At 42.6% G+C, this 16152-nt stretch overlaps 1 protein-coding gene and 1 long non-coding RNA gene across 2 annotated transcripts in view; both read left to right on the plus strand.

The window, feature by feature from the left end:
* Nucleotides 1–803: 803 nt before the first annotated feature.
* The window catches only part of EEFSEC (eukaryotic elongation factor, selenocysteine-tRNA specific), a 167727-nt gene continuing 152378 nt past the window's right edge, over nt 804–16152 (plus strand). Inside the window, exons 1-2 of the mRNA XM_035106448.2 lie at nt 804–920; nt 2711–3123. Coding sequence (XP_034962339.2) covers nt 2814–3123 — 310 coding nt within the window. The 5' untranslated portion in view covers nt 804–920; nt 2711–2813. The remainder of the gene's footprint in view (nt 921–2710; nt 3124–16152) is intronic.
* Nucleotides 3130–10332, plus strand: LOC132591706 (uncharacterized). The gene is made up of 2 exons (XR_009557097.1): nt 3130–8169; nt 8314–10332. It is a non-coding gene; the product is annotated as an uncharacterized LOC132591706 (long non-coding RNA).

The following is a 16152-nucleotide window of genomic DNA, read 5'->3' on the forward strand; positions in this document are numbered from 1 at the left end:
ACAAAACACTGTTGCTGTATGTAGGGGTTTTTATGTTATATTTTGGAATATCTTATATTTTGGAAATGTACATCCAGGTTTTTTTCCCCTTTAATTTTTTGCCCCCCCCCCAAGAGAGTGGGGTCCTAAGCTATAGCTTGTTTCGTTTATACGTAAATCCGGCACACACGCGCACTTAAGCATTACCCGGCTCTTTGCTCCAGTCTCCTAACAGCGTGGGCAATCCCAATAGGCAGCTTTGAGGCGCCCTTCTGGCCCCGCTAAAACTTCCTTGTGCAGATCCCCAAAATTTGGCGTGTTCCTCTCAAGACATTTCCTCACAGACGCCTCTCCCCCCCCTTGGGGTCTCCCCCTCGCCGCCCACCCCTCGGCCCTCCTGGAAATGCATTTCCCACTAGCATTTCCAGGCAATGTGTGGGTCGCCTTCACCCAGGGGCAGAAAGCGGGCGGGGGGAGGGTAGGGGCTTAGCAACACCCCCGGCCGGGGAAACACAAAGGCCGTTTCGTCTTGCCGCGCGCAGAGAAACAGGGAAAACTCTCTCCGCAATAACTTGTTTGCTCCCTCTCCCCTGCATCAAGCTCCATGTCCAAGACAGTACGGGGGCGGGGCAGAGAGGAAGGAGGAGGCTTGGTTCTGGAGGACACCCTATTTCCCCTCTCCCTTTCCTCCAATTTCCTTCCTCTCTAGAAATCCGCCTCTTTCGCTTCTTTTAACCCTCTGTGAGCCAAAAGCGGCGAACTCTGGCTGCCGCTTATTGTACTTCCCAGCAAGCGGGCGGGTGCATTCGCAGGGATACCGGAAGCGGAGGCAACGCGGGGCGGAAGTGGAGTGTGAAGCCTGCTGCAGGGGGCGTGGGCTGGGCTGGGGTGTTGAGTGAGTAGATTAGGGCAAGGGAAAGCAAACCGCAGGAGCGTGGCCGGTAAGCGAATTTAGGGCTGTATTTATTTGTGTGTGTTTGTATGTGTGCCTTAACTTCGGATTTTCCCAGGCATCAGGGGAATCCGAAATGACTGTAAAAAAAAAAGCGAAAACGAAAAACCATGAGGTTGGATGCTGCATCAGGGAAACGTCACGTGGAGGACACCCACAAAACTGAGGCTCAGGCAGCCTCCAGTGCACAGTCAATGCACACGAAAGCCGCGGGTGGATAAGCCCCATGGGAGTCCCTTTCTGCACCGCAAGGGCGGCAGGGGGGAGGAGACATGAATCATTGTAACGAGTGAAAGAAAAACCAGCCCCCTTTTTTACCTCTATGGTAAGGGTGAGGGGTGGCGGAAGAGAAAGTAGCAAGGGTCTCTCCCCGACTCCCGAGCCCTGACAGTGCACCTGAGGACAGCACTTGCAATCTGGTGCCCAGCATTTCCCCCCCCCCATTCCAGCCATAATAATAATAATAATTTATTAGTTATACCCTGCCCATCTGGCTGGGTTTCCCAAGCTAGCATTTTTTGACCGAAGTTTCATTTTATAGATTTAATTGATTCTTTTTTATTGTATCTTTGTAAGCCGCTGAGGCTTACAAAGCTGAGGCTGAGGCTCCAATACTTTGGCCACCTCATGAGAAGAGAAGACTCCCTGGAAAAGACCCTGATGTTGGGAAAGATTTAGGGCACAAGGAGAAGGGGACGACAGAGGATGAGATGGTTGGACAGTGTTCTCGAAGCTACGAACATGAGTTTGACCAAACTGCGGGAGGCAGTGCAAGACAGGAGTTCCTGGCGTGCTTATGGTCCATGGGGTCACGAAGAGTCGGACGCGACTAAACAACAACAACAAGCCGCTTAGAGACTATTGTAGTTAATCGGTGTGCAAGTTGTTTAATTTAAATAAATAAGAAACTTAGGAAGCCACCTTAGACTGACACTGTGTACACACTCTTGTTTCCTTATGCTCCGGTGCACCCCCACCGCTGGTGTTTGAAGACGTCTGTACAGTACATGTGACATCAGCCACACAATCCTTATCCTGCAGTTTCTTGGAAAATACTTTCCAGTTTCCGTCTGGTTTTAAAGTGTAAACCGCCATTGTTTTGTGGTTAAGCTTAGGTGTGTGCATTGGAGACCACTGTTGCACAGGTGCGGATGACAGTGCATGCACAGATGACAACCTCGTGAATAGGAGTTGAGGGGTTGCTTTACGAAAAAGACAATGGTGCATTGGGTGAAGACATCCCTGCCCCCCCTCTGCTGTGTACAACACCATGCAAATGTGACTTGGAAGTGCAGCAGGGGGAAAGGAACTCGCTGCATGTTAGCCACTAATGTGTACATAGCCTAGATCAGACCATAAGTCCATCTAGCTCAGTATTATCTATTCAGACGCCAGCAGCTCTCCACAGTTTCTGACAGGTGACATTCCCAGCCCTACCTGGAGATGCCAGAGACTGAACTTGAGCATAAAAAGATTCTCCACCACTGAGCTATGGCCCTTCCTCTAAGAGGAACTCCAAATGGTTTGTGCTGCAGTTCCCATCATCCTTAGCCATGCATTCTTGGCCTGTGTTGGGAAAGCCAGTCTAGGTTTATGTTGTGTGCATAGTAATGTGGCATTTCATTTTAGAATATGGAGAGAATGTAAGGTAATTTGTACAGCTGGGTGTCATTGGGGAACTGCTTTGTATTCAGGATGCTCATAGCAGAGCGAAGCAGAACTTCATACTCATTCCCACAGCTCACCCACTACTTTTTAAAATTATTGTTTGTTTTACAGTTTCCTGCGATTGGAACAGTCCCAACCTGGCCTGTGTTGTCACAGGGGTGGTGTTGCAAGCAGAACCGCCTTGAAAGAGAAAAGAACTGCTTTCAAGACATCCATGGCTGGTGCAGCTGCTACTCCCCCTGTCCCGAAGCCCAGCACCTCTCATCGACTGAATATAAATGTTGGTGTCCTGGGCCACATTGACAGTGGCAAGACTGCTCTCGCGCGGGCCCTTAGCACTGTTGGCTCCACTGCTGCCTTTGACCGAGCCCCGCAGAGCCGAGCTCGGGGAATCACCTTGGACTTGGGCTTCTCCTGCCTCTGTACAGAGTTGCCTCCGCACCTGGGGACCGAGCCTGGCGAGCTCCAACTGACCTTGGTGGATTGCCCGGGACATGCCTCCCTTATTCGCACCATTATTGGAGGTAAGAGGCAGACAGAGGCAAAACTGCCAGGGATGGGTGGGTTGCCTGCCTGTGCTCTGAAAAGAATGTATACTCATTTATTGATTCTGGTAGAGGACTGGTTCAACCTCCTTGTCCCCCTCAGCTCAAAGCTCCCTGTCATGCCACCACTACAGAGACTGAGTGAGTGAGCAAGCAAGTAAGCAGGCAGAGGCAATCATTTGCATTTATTCTTTCTGGTTGCTTGGCAGGACCTGCAATAGCAAACCTTCCTCACCAAGTGGTTGGAGGAAGTTGCTGTGCTGTTGTTTTTGCAGGAGCCGTTTTGCCCTCATGATGTTATGGTGGAGAGGGTTGAATGTGTGGCTTGTTTGCATCCCTGTGCAAGGAAGGTAAATTGGGTATGGGTGGGAGGAATAGGCTTTCCTCCCCAATGTGCTCCTGTTAGTGCAAAAAGTTGCCCTCCACCACACACTTGGTAGCCAAATGGGCATGCGAGGTTCTTACTATGTGTAAAAGTGAAGCACAATTGTCTCTTTTTCAAAAAATAGAGCATAGATGATGGCTGGCTGTGGATAATAAGATCAGAAAACAATTGCATATAAAATAATTTTAAACTTAATGTTTAATGTATTTGTATAGTTCCTTTCCTTTACAAAATAGTGTTTTGTGACTGACAGCAAAGGAAATTGTGCCTGAAAGCTCTCCAGTTACCATTGTGAGTGTGTGTTTTTCCAATTCATTCTGTTTGGCAGGTTTTAAGATGCACAGTTTAGGGTAGCATGAAAAATGTCCTGAAAGTAAATTTGGCTGCATTTCCCACGTTCATTATTTGCAAGGTGCCCTGCTAAAGGCAGACGGAAGAAATAAAGATAAATTGTACTGGGATTGTGGCCTTTATCCAGCAATTTTCATTCATTCATTCATTCTGCATAAAGTGATTAGTAAAGGCAAGATATTGTTCTGCCTAGGAATTAATATTGCCTAGAGAAGTGTTTCGCATTTGAAGAATTGTATTTGTTGTTCTGTCTGGCCTTCTTCATGGTGGCACCCTGGTTTTGGACCTCCATGCTCCTTGATACTCATCTGGCTCCTCTGTTGAAGCTCTTTTGTTGCCAGCTAAAAACACAGATGATTCAGTCTAGTATTCAGCCCTTTTTTGAAATTTACTCATCTGCGAGGGGTGATGTATGATGTGGTTTTTATTTATTGATCTTTAGAGGTTTTTCTGCTACCCACTCTGCTATTCCGGCAAGAGGGCAGGATATAAATAAATAAAAATATAAGCTCATTGCATACAAGCAGTCTTGTGGCACCTCAGTAAAATGACGTCTACTTTGATCACAGACACAGGTGGAGCAACCAGAGATTTTAAAAATTATATTTCCATGCATATACAGGTTTCGAGTGTTTGTTTGTTTCATTTATTAGTGGCTTGCTGTGAAAAATCCTGAAGCAATTTAACAATAAAAATATCAACAATAAAAGTTTATTTAAAATACAGACTTGGATAAAAATCTTCACTTAAAAGGCTTGTTGGAAAAGGAAAGTCTTCAATTGGTTCTGGAAAGATAATAGAGATGGCACCTGTTAAAAAATTATATTTCCATTTCAGTCCTGGTTCTGAATGACACAATCTGTTTTGCAATCTGTATATCAAAGCTGATCAGTGTTGTGAAACATTTTTGATAGGCACTTCATCAAATGCAGATTGCTGTTACTTCATTGGTGGAAAAATACCTGCTTAAATGCAGATGCCCGTAATCTGATGTGCCTTATAGAGAAATAGCTTGTTTGGTTTTCAACGGGTTGTCAAGATCGTTTATTTTGCATATAGAACTAAAGGTTCTTGGTTTTAAAAGGGTTTTGTGTATGGGTGTTCAATCACATTCTCACACAAGTTGGTTGAATTGTATGAATACTTCTCAGGGTGGCAGTTTCTTTGCTTGAAGTTTTAAACTAAAATTATATCCGATAAAATAATGTAGTGTCAAGATAGTTTTGCTAAATGAATTTCGTATAGCAGGATCTATCCTATTATGCTGGGCAATATCTGACCTTGGAGGTACTTTGCAAAAGAACACACTAAAACTTAAGGATAAAACTTTTATGTTTTAATAAATGCAGAATATTTGAACAGTAACAAAACAGAAGAGGAATGGAAGATGGAAGTCATATTTCATTCTCTGTGCTTACATTTTTCTTAGAGACTTTGCCCTTGAAAACAAAGCATATCATGTTTTAAATCAAAATAATTTTTTACCTACATGCTAGGAATAGAGAATGCTACAGATCGTTCCACCCCTGACATTTCTAAAAGGTTGGGCGGTAAGATTAAGTTGGTAGTCAAGGTTGGATTTAAATGGTGGGTTTGGGCTCCGGTTTCCTCCTCTCACTGCATGTCTATCAAAGTTCTCTCCCTTTTTTTAAGATACACTTTAAATGGCCAGTGCTAAAATGTATTCCAAGACCAGGCATGACTGTCAAGGTAAGGTGTTCTAGCCAGTCCAGTTTTCAGAATTATTCTGTAAATTCTTGCAAAACGTCTGCATCTCTCCAATTAGGTGCTGAGCAGTTTCTGCTAGAGTTCAGTGATAGGGGAAGCCTGCTGAGAGGTTATACAAGTTAATCTTTCAGAGGAAATCCAATCCCCATATTTTATTTTAAGGCCACTCTGCGTAGCAAAGTAGTTTAACAAGTAGCAGATTTTTTACTTGCTGATAGTTAATTTCATGCCCTACAAAGGGTCAGCGCACTAATACAGGAGAACATGATTACTTCACCTTACCCTTTCTTCCCTCTTGCCCCCCACACACAGAGCACTGCCTGCTGAACTGTTTGTTTTAGGTTAAACTGTTTTTAAGATGCCCGTTGTTTTTGCTGACTTTGTATTAACCGAGAGAGCTTCTGCAAGAGCAGATCAAGAATATATATTGCCTTTTGTTCTTCATGGAAGTGTGAATTCCAGAATAGACTTGCAGTGTTTTAATTCGAAAGCTCCTGCTTGATCCAGATTGTCTAAACCTGTGGGAGGAACGGAGACGAACTTGTAGTTTTGTAATTCCTTACACTTGTCTGAACCTTTGACCTTTTTACTTTTGACCGGAGCTTCATTGTCACCATTTGTCCCTGCAGCTCGTTTCAAAGACGGCTGCCTACAAGTGTCTGTTTCCACTTTGCTGCTGTGTTCTTTTAAGGAAGGGTATTAATTCATACCTGATACATTGAAGGGCCAAGACTTTTGAACTCCTGCAAGGGCTGGTGGGGAGGAGGAGAAGCTGAATACAGCAAAAGTGGGTTTTGCTGATGCAAATAACTACTGTTAAAGTCATGGAAGATCAAGAAAATTGTGGAGTTATTACTACTGCCTCAATTGTTTTCCTCTTATTTAGATTATTTGTAAGATTACCATAGTAGCCTTCCTGGTTTTATCTAAATACTTGCGTTCAGCCTATCGAACTGCCCTACCTAATCAAATCATTATTGGCCTACATATCCAGTCATCTATCATTAGGGTGTTAGAAATGATGGAACCGTCCCCCCCTCACTCCTACAGAGAAGGGCAACAGCTGATTGAAGATCTCGTTCTTGTTCTGTAGTTAGCATCATGATGAAAATGGCCCATCTTAGGCTCCTTTCTTTGCATTTTCAGCATAGACTAAATTTCTACAGGCTACTGGAACTCTAAAATTTGTCTCATGGAGAAGGACCATAGCTCAGTGATGGAGCATCTGCCTTGCGGCCTTGCATGCAAAAGGATCAGAGCTGGGAAGAGCTACCACCTGAAACCCTGGAGAACAACAGCCAATCAGAAAAGACAGTACTATGCTAGATAGATCAATGGTCCAAATCAGTAGAAGGCAGCATATCTATTGTCATCTGTGGAAAACATCTGCATCAAGAAATGGGCTAGCAAAATATTACCTTTGAAAACAAAATGGGAAAAAATCATTTTAAAAAGGTCTGAAATTCTGCTAATGTGCCATGTGACATTTTCAAGGGATTTATTTGAAACGAGCTCAGTGTGCTTCTGATTGTAGGCAGTTCTATGTAGAGAACTCTGTAATAAACATGTGCATTCCTCTGTAGGACCAAACTAGTTGTTAGGCAGCAAACACAATACTTAAACATGGAGTCACTGTTTCTTTCCTGAAAAACAGTGTACTGTATAAGGAGTGTGATTTTTCAGGTGAGTGATGGCATGTGTCCTTAATTCCCCGTGCCTTCTGCTTTTGCCTTCCATGTACCCCTTTCCCAAATTGATTTGTTCTCAATTCTTCTAAAATTGGGGAGACTGCAGAGGGAATGTGAGAGGCAAGGAAGTGGTCAAGCACCCTACTTGCCAATTTTCTCTATGGAAATCATAACCCACTCCAGCTCGTGTTTTCTGCCAGTCACTTAGTTCAGTCCTTTTTGCAATGAAACACCTCTTCAAGAGTGCAGTCCTAAATGCATTTACAGGGGAGAAAGCCCCAGTGAATGAACAGCAATGAAACCTATTTCTGAGTAATCACACATAGGCTTGCTCTACTCTGTTGCAATCTTGTGCAGACACACTTTTGAGTAAGCAGGATGTAAGATGCATTTCCCATTTATCAACACTGTGGTTGGGCCAGAGTTTCTGCTTTGCGTTTTGTCTGTTTTTAACTTGTAATACATGTTCCTTAATGCCTAAAACAAAAATGGATGAATATATAGAAATCTACTGTTGGCGTTACGCATTTACCTTTAAAAAGCATACAAAATCCCTCTGCTCAATATGCTAGTGCACAAGAGGGCAGTGTTTGCTTGCAAAGTAGGATCTTTAGGATAGATGTGTAGGGTAACAGGTCACTGAATTAGAATTGGGAGAAAATAAAATGAAGGGCTGCATAGCTTGAAGTTCAAACTTGAATTCCGGTTCTCCTTTTCAGTACCCCCCCCCCTTGATTTAAAACAAAAAGTGGAGGACACTCTGTCTGATTAATTTCCTCCTTAAAGTATCCTGTTAACCTTGTCTGGAGTCCAGGCACCTATCATTTCATGGGAGAAAGAGTCTTGTCTTATGCTTCATTATGTAAATACTAGGTCAGGCATCCCCAAACTGCGGCCCTCCAGATGTTTTGGCCTACAACTCCCATGATCCCTAGCTAAGAGGACCAGTGGTCAGGGATTATGGGAATTGTAGTTCAAAACATCTGGATGGCCGAAGTTTGGGAATGCCTGTACTAGGTAGTGTGACTACTAAGTCATTTCTAAGTCTACTAAGTCACACTCAGAGAAGACTAATTGAAATCAGTCAACCTAAGGTAGTCATTACTAACTTAATTCCATTGATTTGAATATGTCCATTCTGAATATGACATAGTAGTTTGATACCACCCATCACTGTTGTAGTGCAAAATATTTGTTAGTTAAGAAAATAAATTGGCTGCTCTTCTTTCACTTGCAGATAAGGGGGTCAAGTTTTAATATATGTAATCTTCTTCTTTGGTGATCACTCGTAACCAAGTAAGATTGTCTTCCATAAACATGATTTTAACAATGGGTCCGTAAGTGACTGTGGAGGCCAGTTCTGGACCCACACGTCCTTCCACAGTGGGGACATTGGTTCCTGGGCGGGAGTTGATCATGGTGTGGATTTGCCAAGCGTGCCTTCCTCTTAGCACGTTTCTCCCTTGTCTCCTGAGTTCGAGTGTCTTCAAAGGCTGTTCTCCAACTGGAGCGCTCAGTTGTTGGTGTTTATACTACATTTTAAAAGATTTGTCTTGAGACAGTCTTTAAACCTCTTTTGTTGACCACCAGCATTACGCTTTCCATTTTAAAGTTCGGAATAGAGTAGTTGCTTTGGAAGATGATCATCAGGCATCTGCACAACATCACCAGTCCAATGAAGTTGATGTTGAAGAATCATTGCTTCAACACTGGTGATCTTTGCTTCTTCCAGTACACTGATATTAGTTCACTTGTCTTCCCAAGTGATGTGTAAAAATTTTCAGGGACACCGTTGATGGAATCTTTCAAGAAGTTGAAGATGGCGTTTGTAAGTGGGCCATGTTTCACAAGCATACAGTAAGGTTGGTAGTGCAATAGCTTTGTAAACAAGCATTTTGGTTTCCCTGCGAATGTCCTGGACCTCAAACACTCTCCACTTCAATCGGGAGAATGCCACACTCGCAGAGCTGAGGCAATGCTGGATTTCGGCATCGATGTTGACCCTTGTGGAAAGGTAACTGCCTAGGTAGGAGAAGTGATTGACATTTTCCAACATTACACCATTGAGTTGGATTTGTGGTGCTGCAGAGGGGTTATTTTGCAGCGTTTAGTACTGTTGCATGCATTGATGTGTTAGGGAACATCCCCTTATAGTCATACTAGAAATAAACAAAAGAGAGATAATTAAACACCGTAACTCCCAATTGTCTTCTGACTCTCCGCTTCCCCTCATATTGCGTTTTTGGTTCTAAGGCCTTCAAGTAAGCTCGGAGCAGCAGAATTTAGGAGTGGCATGGTGGCTGTAGTGTAAAATATCCTTGGACTTTTTACATGTTAAAACCATGAGGGAAAAGGGGGGGGGGGAGAAAACTGGAAGATATATAAATTCACAAGTAGTAATGGCCCCACTCTATGCAGTTTAAGAAGGATATTGATGCACTGAGACCCATCCAGAGGAGGACAACAAAAGGGATGAGAGGTTAGGAGATCAAATCCTTTGAGGAAATATTGAAGGAGTTCTGTACGTTTATCCTGGAAAAGCGATGATTGGGAGGTGACATGATAACCATCTTCAAATACATAAACAGCTTTGAGGATCTTTCTTACAATCAAGTGGTATATCTGTTTTATGAAATGAATAAAATAAATATGTGAAGGACTGCCATATGAATCAAATTTGTTTTCTCTTGCTTCTCCAGGGCGTAAGACGCAAACCAGTGGTTTCAAAATACAAGAAAGGGTTTTTAAATAGTTATTTATTTTCACTACCTGTGTGCTGCCTCATAACACAAATCTTTCTGGATAGCTAATAATAATAATAATAATAATAATAATAATAATAATAATAATAATAATAATATAAAACAACTTAATGAATCTAGGGTAAGCAGAAATTTCTCCCCTGGTGCTGAAAAGACCATACTATGTTGTCAGACACTCATCTAGAGTATGGCCTCTGAAGCTGATCTTAATATTTGGGTAGGTAAATATGGGGAAGGCCAAACTATGGGAAGAACTTCCTGATGGTATGGGTTTTTTTATAAAAAAAATAGGAGAATGGACTGCCTTGGAAGCTGTTGGACTCTCCTTCAGTAGACATTTCTAAGCAACGGCTGGACGCCTTCTCAGGGAAGCTGTGGCAGCAAATTTCCTGCATCAGCAGGGTGACAGATTATATGACTTTTGAGATCTTTTCCAACTCTATGATTCTGCATTTGTTGGTGAAGACATATTGTCTGCCTGACTACAGTGTCTTAAAATGGCTATTCCAGAAGTTCCCCTCACTAGATTCATTAAGTTAGTTTGTGCCAAGTGCAAAGCATATCAGATTGCACTAAGATGTTGCTTATATACCCCAAAAGCTTTTAAAGTACAAGCTGAGTATGTGTTTAATATAGTATACCTTCAGAATTCTGTCTAATATAGTAGTAATTATATTATTTTTATTCTACCCACCCTTCAATTACAGATAATTCCAACAGGATCTAGGGGTATACGGTACTTTTCCTTAAACAGAGTTTTCTAGGCAAGAGATCCAGCTTTCTGGCCTGTTCTTATGTAGATGGGTTATTATAATCTGGATTATTAATTGCTCCTTTTTTTACATTTATTCCAGATTGCCTACATTCTTGTTTCTAAGAGACATCAATTTTGAGACTGCCATGAGCAAGCCAGGGAGAGGAGAATCAAACCTTCTCAATTTTCAGTTGGCTTCTTGCATGTATAGTGTACCTCGGGTTGTATCCTATAATGGAGAAAATTGAGTGAGATTCCTGCAATGAAAAACAAGAACAGCCCAGAGGATAGATATGATGGGAAAGATATTGTATATACTGTGAGAAAATGTTTTCTGTGCTGTCTGTAAATTTCAGACTAAATAGCCATTCTGAAGTGCCGCTTTTCTAAACAGTTTGCTTCCGTAAGCATTACAGGCAGAGTAAATACCAATAATTCCCGTTCCCCGTGTTCTTATCTGCACTTCTACCAAAATGTTCTCGCGCAGCCTATCTAATCTTTTCAAGTGAACATCAAATGATTAGTGTCGGGTCCCAATTTGAATTATGATTTCTGTTTCAAGCCCAAGCTGATTAGTTCTGTGTTAGATTGTGATTATCAGCATTACCAGAATCTGGCGTGGCTGCAGCCCACCATAAGCTTTTGTGTGTGTGTTTATGTGCAAGTGTAATACAAACAGGCACATGCATATGACTATTAGAAGAGTTTGGTTAGAAACTACTGTTCGGAGGTATTTTACTATTACTATAATAAGAATTTTTGCAGATGGTGACTGATGTGAACTACATGCTTTCAATCTTAGTAGGATTAGCACATCTCTTCAGCTTGCTTTCCGAAACACCCCCCCCCCCCTGCACATTGATAGTTTATTGGGTGGAAGCCTTTAATTTGGTCTACTTCTTGGGGAAGCTGGAAAACAAAATCTCCTAAAGGATAATCTTATCTGTGATGCCCCAAAGAAGATGTTTTTATTCCTGCATCTGCTTTCAGGTTATTCTTTTCTCTGGCTTTAATGAGACATCCTTTGATCTCCGGTCCCCTAATCTAGAGTAAGAAATAGGCAATATTATTGAACCACCTTTTGCTGATGAAAGCACATGCAGGCTTTGGTGTTGCTCGGTGCTTTTTCATTCCAAGCTTTAATACGTTCGCTTGGAAGTAAGCTTCGTGAAGAACTGTTCTGTGGCAGCGTGGTTAGCATCGTACTGCTTGTCAGGCATAAATGAAAAGCAGATGCCATTGGTTTATTTTGCTTTGCTTATAGATGGCAACCAAATAGGGAGTGCTATTTTTCTGGGAAAAGAGGTGCTGGAACTCACTACAAACACCTCCCTCCTCCTCTTAGAATGGCAATGGTGCCCACCTGAGAGTTGCCGGAACTTCAGCAAATTTCGGCTGGAAAAAAAACCCCCTGCTCATAGGCTTTGTAAAGCTTTCTATTTCAGGCTTGTAAACAGTTCCTTCTTTGGTTACATGAATACAGAAAGAATCTTCTTTTGTAAGAGGGAAAAAAGAAGAAGGCAGCCCAGGAGGTGACAGGGTTGGAAGCTTTTGTAAACTACACCCTGCTTTCAGTTAACCTGTGACACACTGATGACTTACATCAGGCACCCCCAAACTTCGGCCCTCCAGATGTTTTGGACTACAATTCCCATCATCCTTGACCACTGGTCCTGTTAGCTAGGGATCATGGGAGTTGTAGGCCAAAACATCTGGAGGGCCGCAGTTTGGGGATGCCTGACTTACATGGACCTGTGCAGGCAGATGGGTTTATTTTTTTTACAGTTGTGGACTTTATTGGAAGGTTGTTTTGGTATCTTCTACATGAACATATGTGAAGACTTAAGTTGTGTCTGCACATGAGCTTTGGGAAGCATGTGCATGAAAGAGCCTATTTTTAGTCGCTGTCGCTGTTTTTGTTCTTTAAGTGTACTTTCGCTAAACAAAGTCCACCCCTTATTCCCATGGTGCTGCTGTGGGCAGAATTGTATTTCACTGGATAAGAAAGTCTTCAGAAGTAAGCAAAGACTGTTTTGGAACAAAAGAAAGAAATTGTGCTGTGTGTCCTCAACCCCCCCCCCCCCCCGGCATGTATGTCATTTACAAGTGAGAGCACTACAAATTCCTTATATTTGACAGCTGTTTTCTAAAGACAAAGCACAGTCTCCAGCTGACCGATGTTGTCATTGGGTCTTCCCCATCCCCACCCTCAGAGCAATTTTATCTCCATTGAGAGACCCCTAAACCCATTGGCAGGTCCATAGCCTGTGATTAAATCTCATGCTTGGGTGAAATTCTAATGAGGGTAATTGTTTCCTCTTTTCAAGTCTGTGGTCCCCTCATCAAAGACCAATACGGAAATTATGCATTTCTGTTGTAAAGCGGGAGGTCACAATTACCTGAACCTGTGGTTGACTTGGGGGGATTCTGAGTGGTGTTCGGGCAGCGGTTATCCACTTTGACATTCTAGTATGTGAAATGATTTAAAGCGTGGCTTTTAAACAGGCAAATAACTACCGCTGGTATGCCTCAATCTGCTATGGCATTTGCTTGCTGCTGTTGTAGCATCTTGACTACTATTGGAGAAGGGCCATGATGACTATGCATGGTTTGGTTTCAGTATAACCGAGTGTGGAATCGTGAACAGGGGTTTACATCGCAGGATTGGGTTTCTGGAGGAGTTTGTACCTACGTGTTGGTCTATGAATTATTACAGTAGGAGCAAAAGTGTGGAATAGTACCGTGAATAAAGGTTGAGCTTCTGTTGCATTTGGGTCTCCCATATACAATGACTTCCATGGTACTAGTGGCTCGATAGTGTTGTATTTTGCAGAAGCGCACAAGCTCCAGAACCAGAAGTATGCTTTTTATTCCTGTGGCACTGGATATAGAGAGGAAATGTATGGATGAAACAACATAGTATGCTTTTCCAGAACCCAAAATTGATATATATGTTGTGTCCAAGCCAGCAGTTTTTGTGCATTTTCATTATGTGGTATTTCTCTCTGCGTTTCTGCCAGATTTGCGGGGGGTGGGTGTGGGGGTTACAAGAAGTTAAAATTTCAATAAAGCAAATACATTAATGCAAGTATTAAATCGTTACAACGTATAAAAGAAACACAACGTGGCCTTACAGAAATGCAGAGAAGGTTGAAGAACTTGGGACAGTAATAAGGCCTTTGTAGGTCATTGATTGGATAAAGGTAAAGGTAAAGGGACTCCTGACCATTAGGTCCAGTCGTGACCGACTCTGGGGTTGCTGCGCTCATCTCGCGTTATTGGCTGAGGGAGCCGGCGTACAGCTTCCAGGTCATGTGGCCAGCATGACAAACCAGAGCAGCACACGGAAACACTGTTTACCTTCCCGCTGTAGCGGTACCTATTTATCTACTTGCACTTTGACGTGCTTTCGAACTGCTAGGTTGGCAGGAGCTGGGACCGATACCATTGTCCAATAGTACTCTTTCCCCTGGGCCCAGACCTCAGGTAATGGGGGCACCTTAAGAAGGAACATGTCAAACATTTTAGTTCATGAGCAGGTAAATGTGAAGGCAAGTGGTTCTTAGGGATCCTAGTCCCAAGCTCTGAAGGGCTTTAAAGGTTGAAATTAGTACTTTGAAATGAGCCTTGAATAAACTGGGAGCCAGCAGAGTTAATGAAGCACAGATATAATGTGGTCATAGCGTCCAATTACAGCTATCTTTCTTTCCACCATTAATGTTTGCACACCTTAGTTGGTAGAGTATGAGGCTCTTAAATCTCAGGGACGTGGGTTTGAGCCCCACCTTGGGTGAAATATTCCTGTTCTTTGATTCCATGATTTTGCATACTTCAAATGCTTTCTCCTTATCAGTTCACAAACTTGGATTTCTTACTTTTTAAAAACTTGAATCAGCACAGATTCACTGCTTACAAAACAAAACAAAAACAAAAGCTCTTATAATGGAAGAGACGGTTTCTCCGTAGTGATGAATACAGTATTATGTGGGGAGGAAGACAAACTGGAGCATGAAGATTGCTGTGGAAATTAACTGCTTGTGGCATAGAGTGTCCGTCTCCTCAGTTGCAGTCAGAATATGAAAGAAACCCTTCTAGTTGGATACCACTTAAGAAGCAGTGATAACTCTCTGAAGTCATGTGTCCTGCTGAAGTATCATAGGAGGAGTAACCGACTTGGATTCCTGCATTCTCTTTCCTCTTGTGCTTCCTGAAAAGCCTCTCCAGAAGTTGGGGAATCATCCTGAGCTGCAGTGGGAAGGAGGAATCGCCCAAAGTTGGGTGGAAGCAGCATGTGCAAGCAGAGGTGCTTCCACCCAATTTTGGATGCTTCCCCTCTCGCCCGCATTGCTCTGTGCTCTATCCCATTCTGTTCAGGAGGTCCTCTGACCTTCTGGAGAGGCATTTCATGGGGCTCATATGGGTCAAAATCTAACTATGCATGCCCACCGGAAAAGAAGGCATTGTGCTCTTAGCTCCACTTTAGACCGTGACTATAATAAAGTGTCTACAGCAATTCTCTGGGTTGATGCGGTACGTAAGAGAAATGCAGACTATGGTCTTTTTTCATTGCAATATCTGCCAAAAGCAGCATGTAGTCAGTCAAAGCAGCACACAATTTAATCAGCTGTAGAAAGGTTGCATGCACTATGCAGCTTATGTAACTGTATTGTTGGAAAACTTGGATATGGGGTTAACAACCAGACATTTGAAAGCGGTGATGTGAATATCATAAAAACGATTTTTCAGAAATAACTTATCTCCAGTTTCATGCAGACAAAGGTGGGTTCCCTATACAACAACTGATATGAAGAAGTTTGCATGTGTAATCCTCTGGTGAGGATTGAAAGTAAAAGTAAAAAAGTAAGAAACACGCACACACCATAGTTTTAATTGCCTCTGGACTTTTATATCCTTGACCACCCATGCTGCGCTATTTTGTTATACTAATTAGCTGTGCCCTGTTAAGGCAATGGGAGATGTTAGAGCTCTTGGCTTTCACAGGAGGTGCATTCCCATTTTCACGAAAAGGTTTTGAATGATACTTTTATCTTGTCATGCATGCTGTGTCTGCCAATTTGATCTTATGAGAGGACTAGGTGCAATCCAGAAACTTCTCACTTGGCAGAATGTCCATGAAAGGCATTGGGATTGTTTCATATTAAGCAGTTTGTTGATTGCGGCTTTAGATCTTTATTAATTGAATTCCAAACGATGAGTTTGAATTGAAATTTCCCTTCAGGAAGGGAAAGAGAGTACATTGGGAGCAGTAACACAATGAACTAATCCATATTTTGAGTCCCATTCTTGGTATTTTGGAACATACTTTCCATGTGAAATCAT

The sequence above is a fragment of the Zootoca vivipara genome, chromosome 2, assembly GCF_963506605.1.
Source record: "Zootoca vivipara chromosome 2, rZooViv1.1, whole genome shotgun sequence".
Lineage (NCBI taxonomy): Eukaryota > Metazoa > Chordata > Lepidosauria > Squamata > Lacertidae > Zootoca > Zootoca vivipara.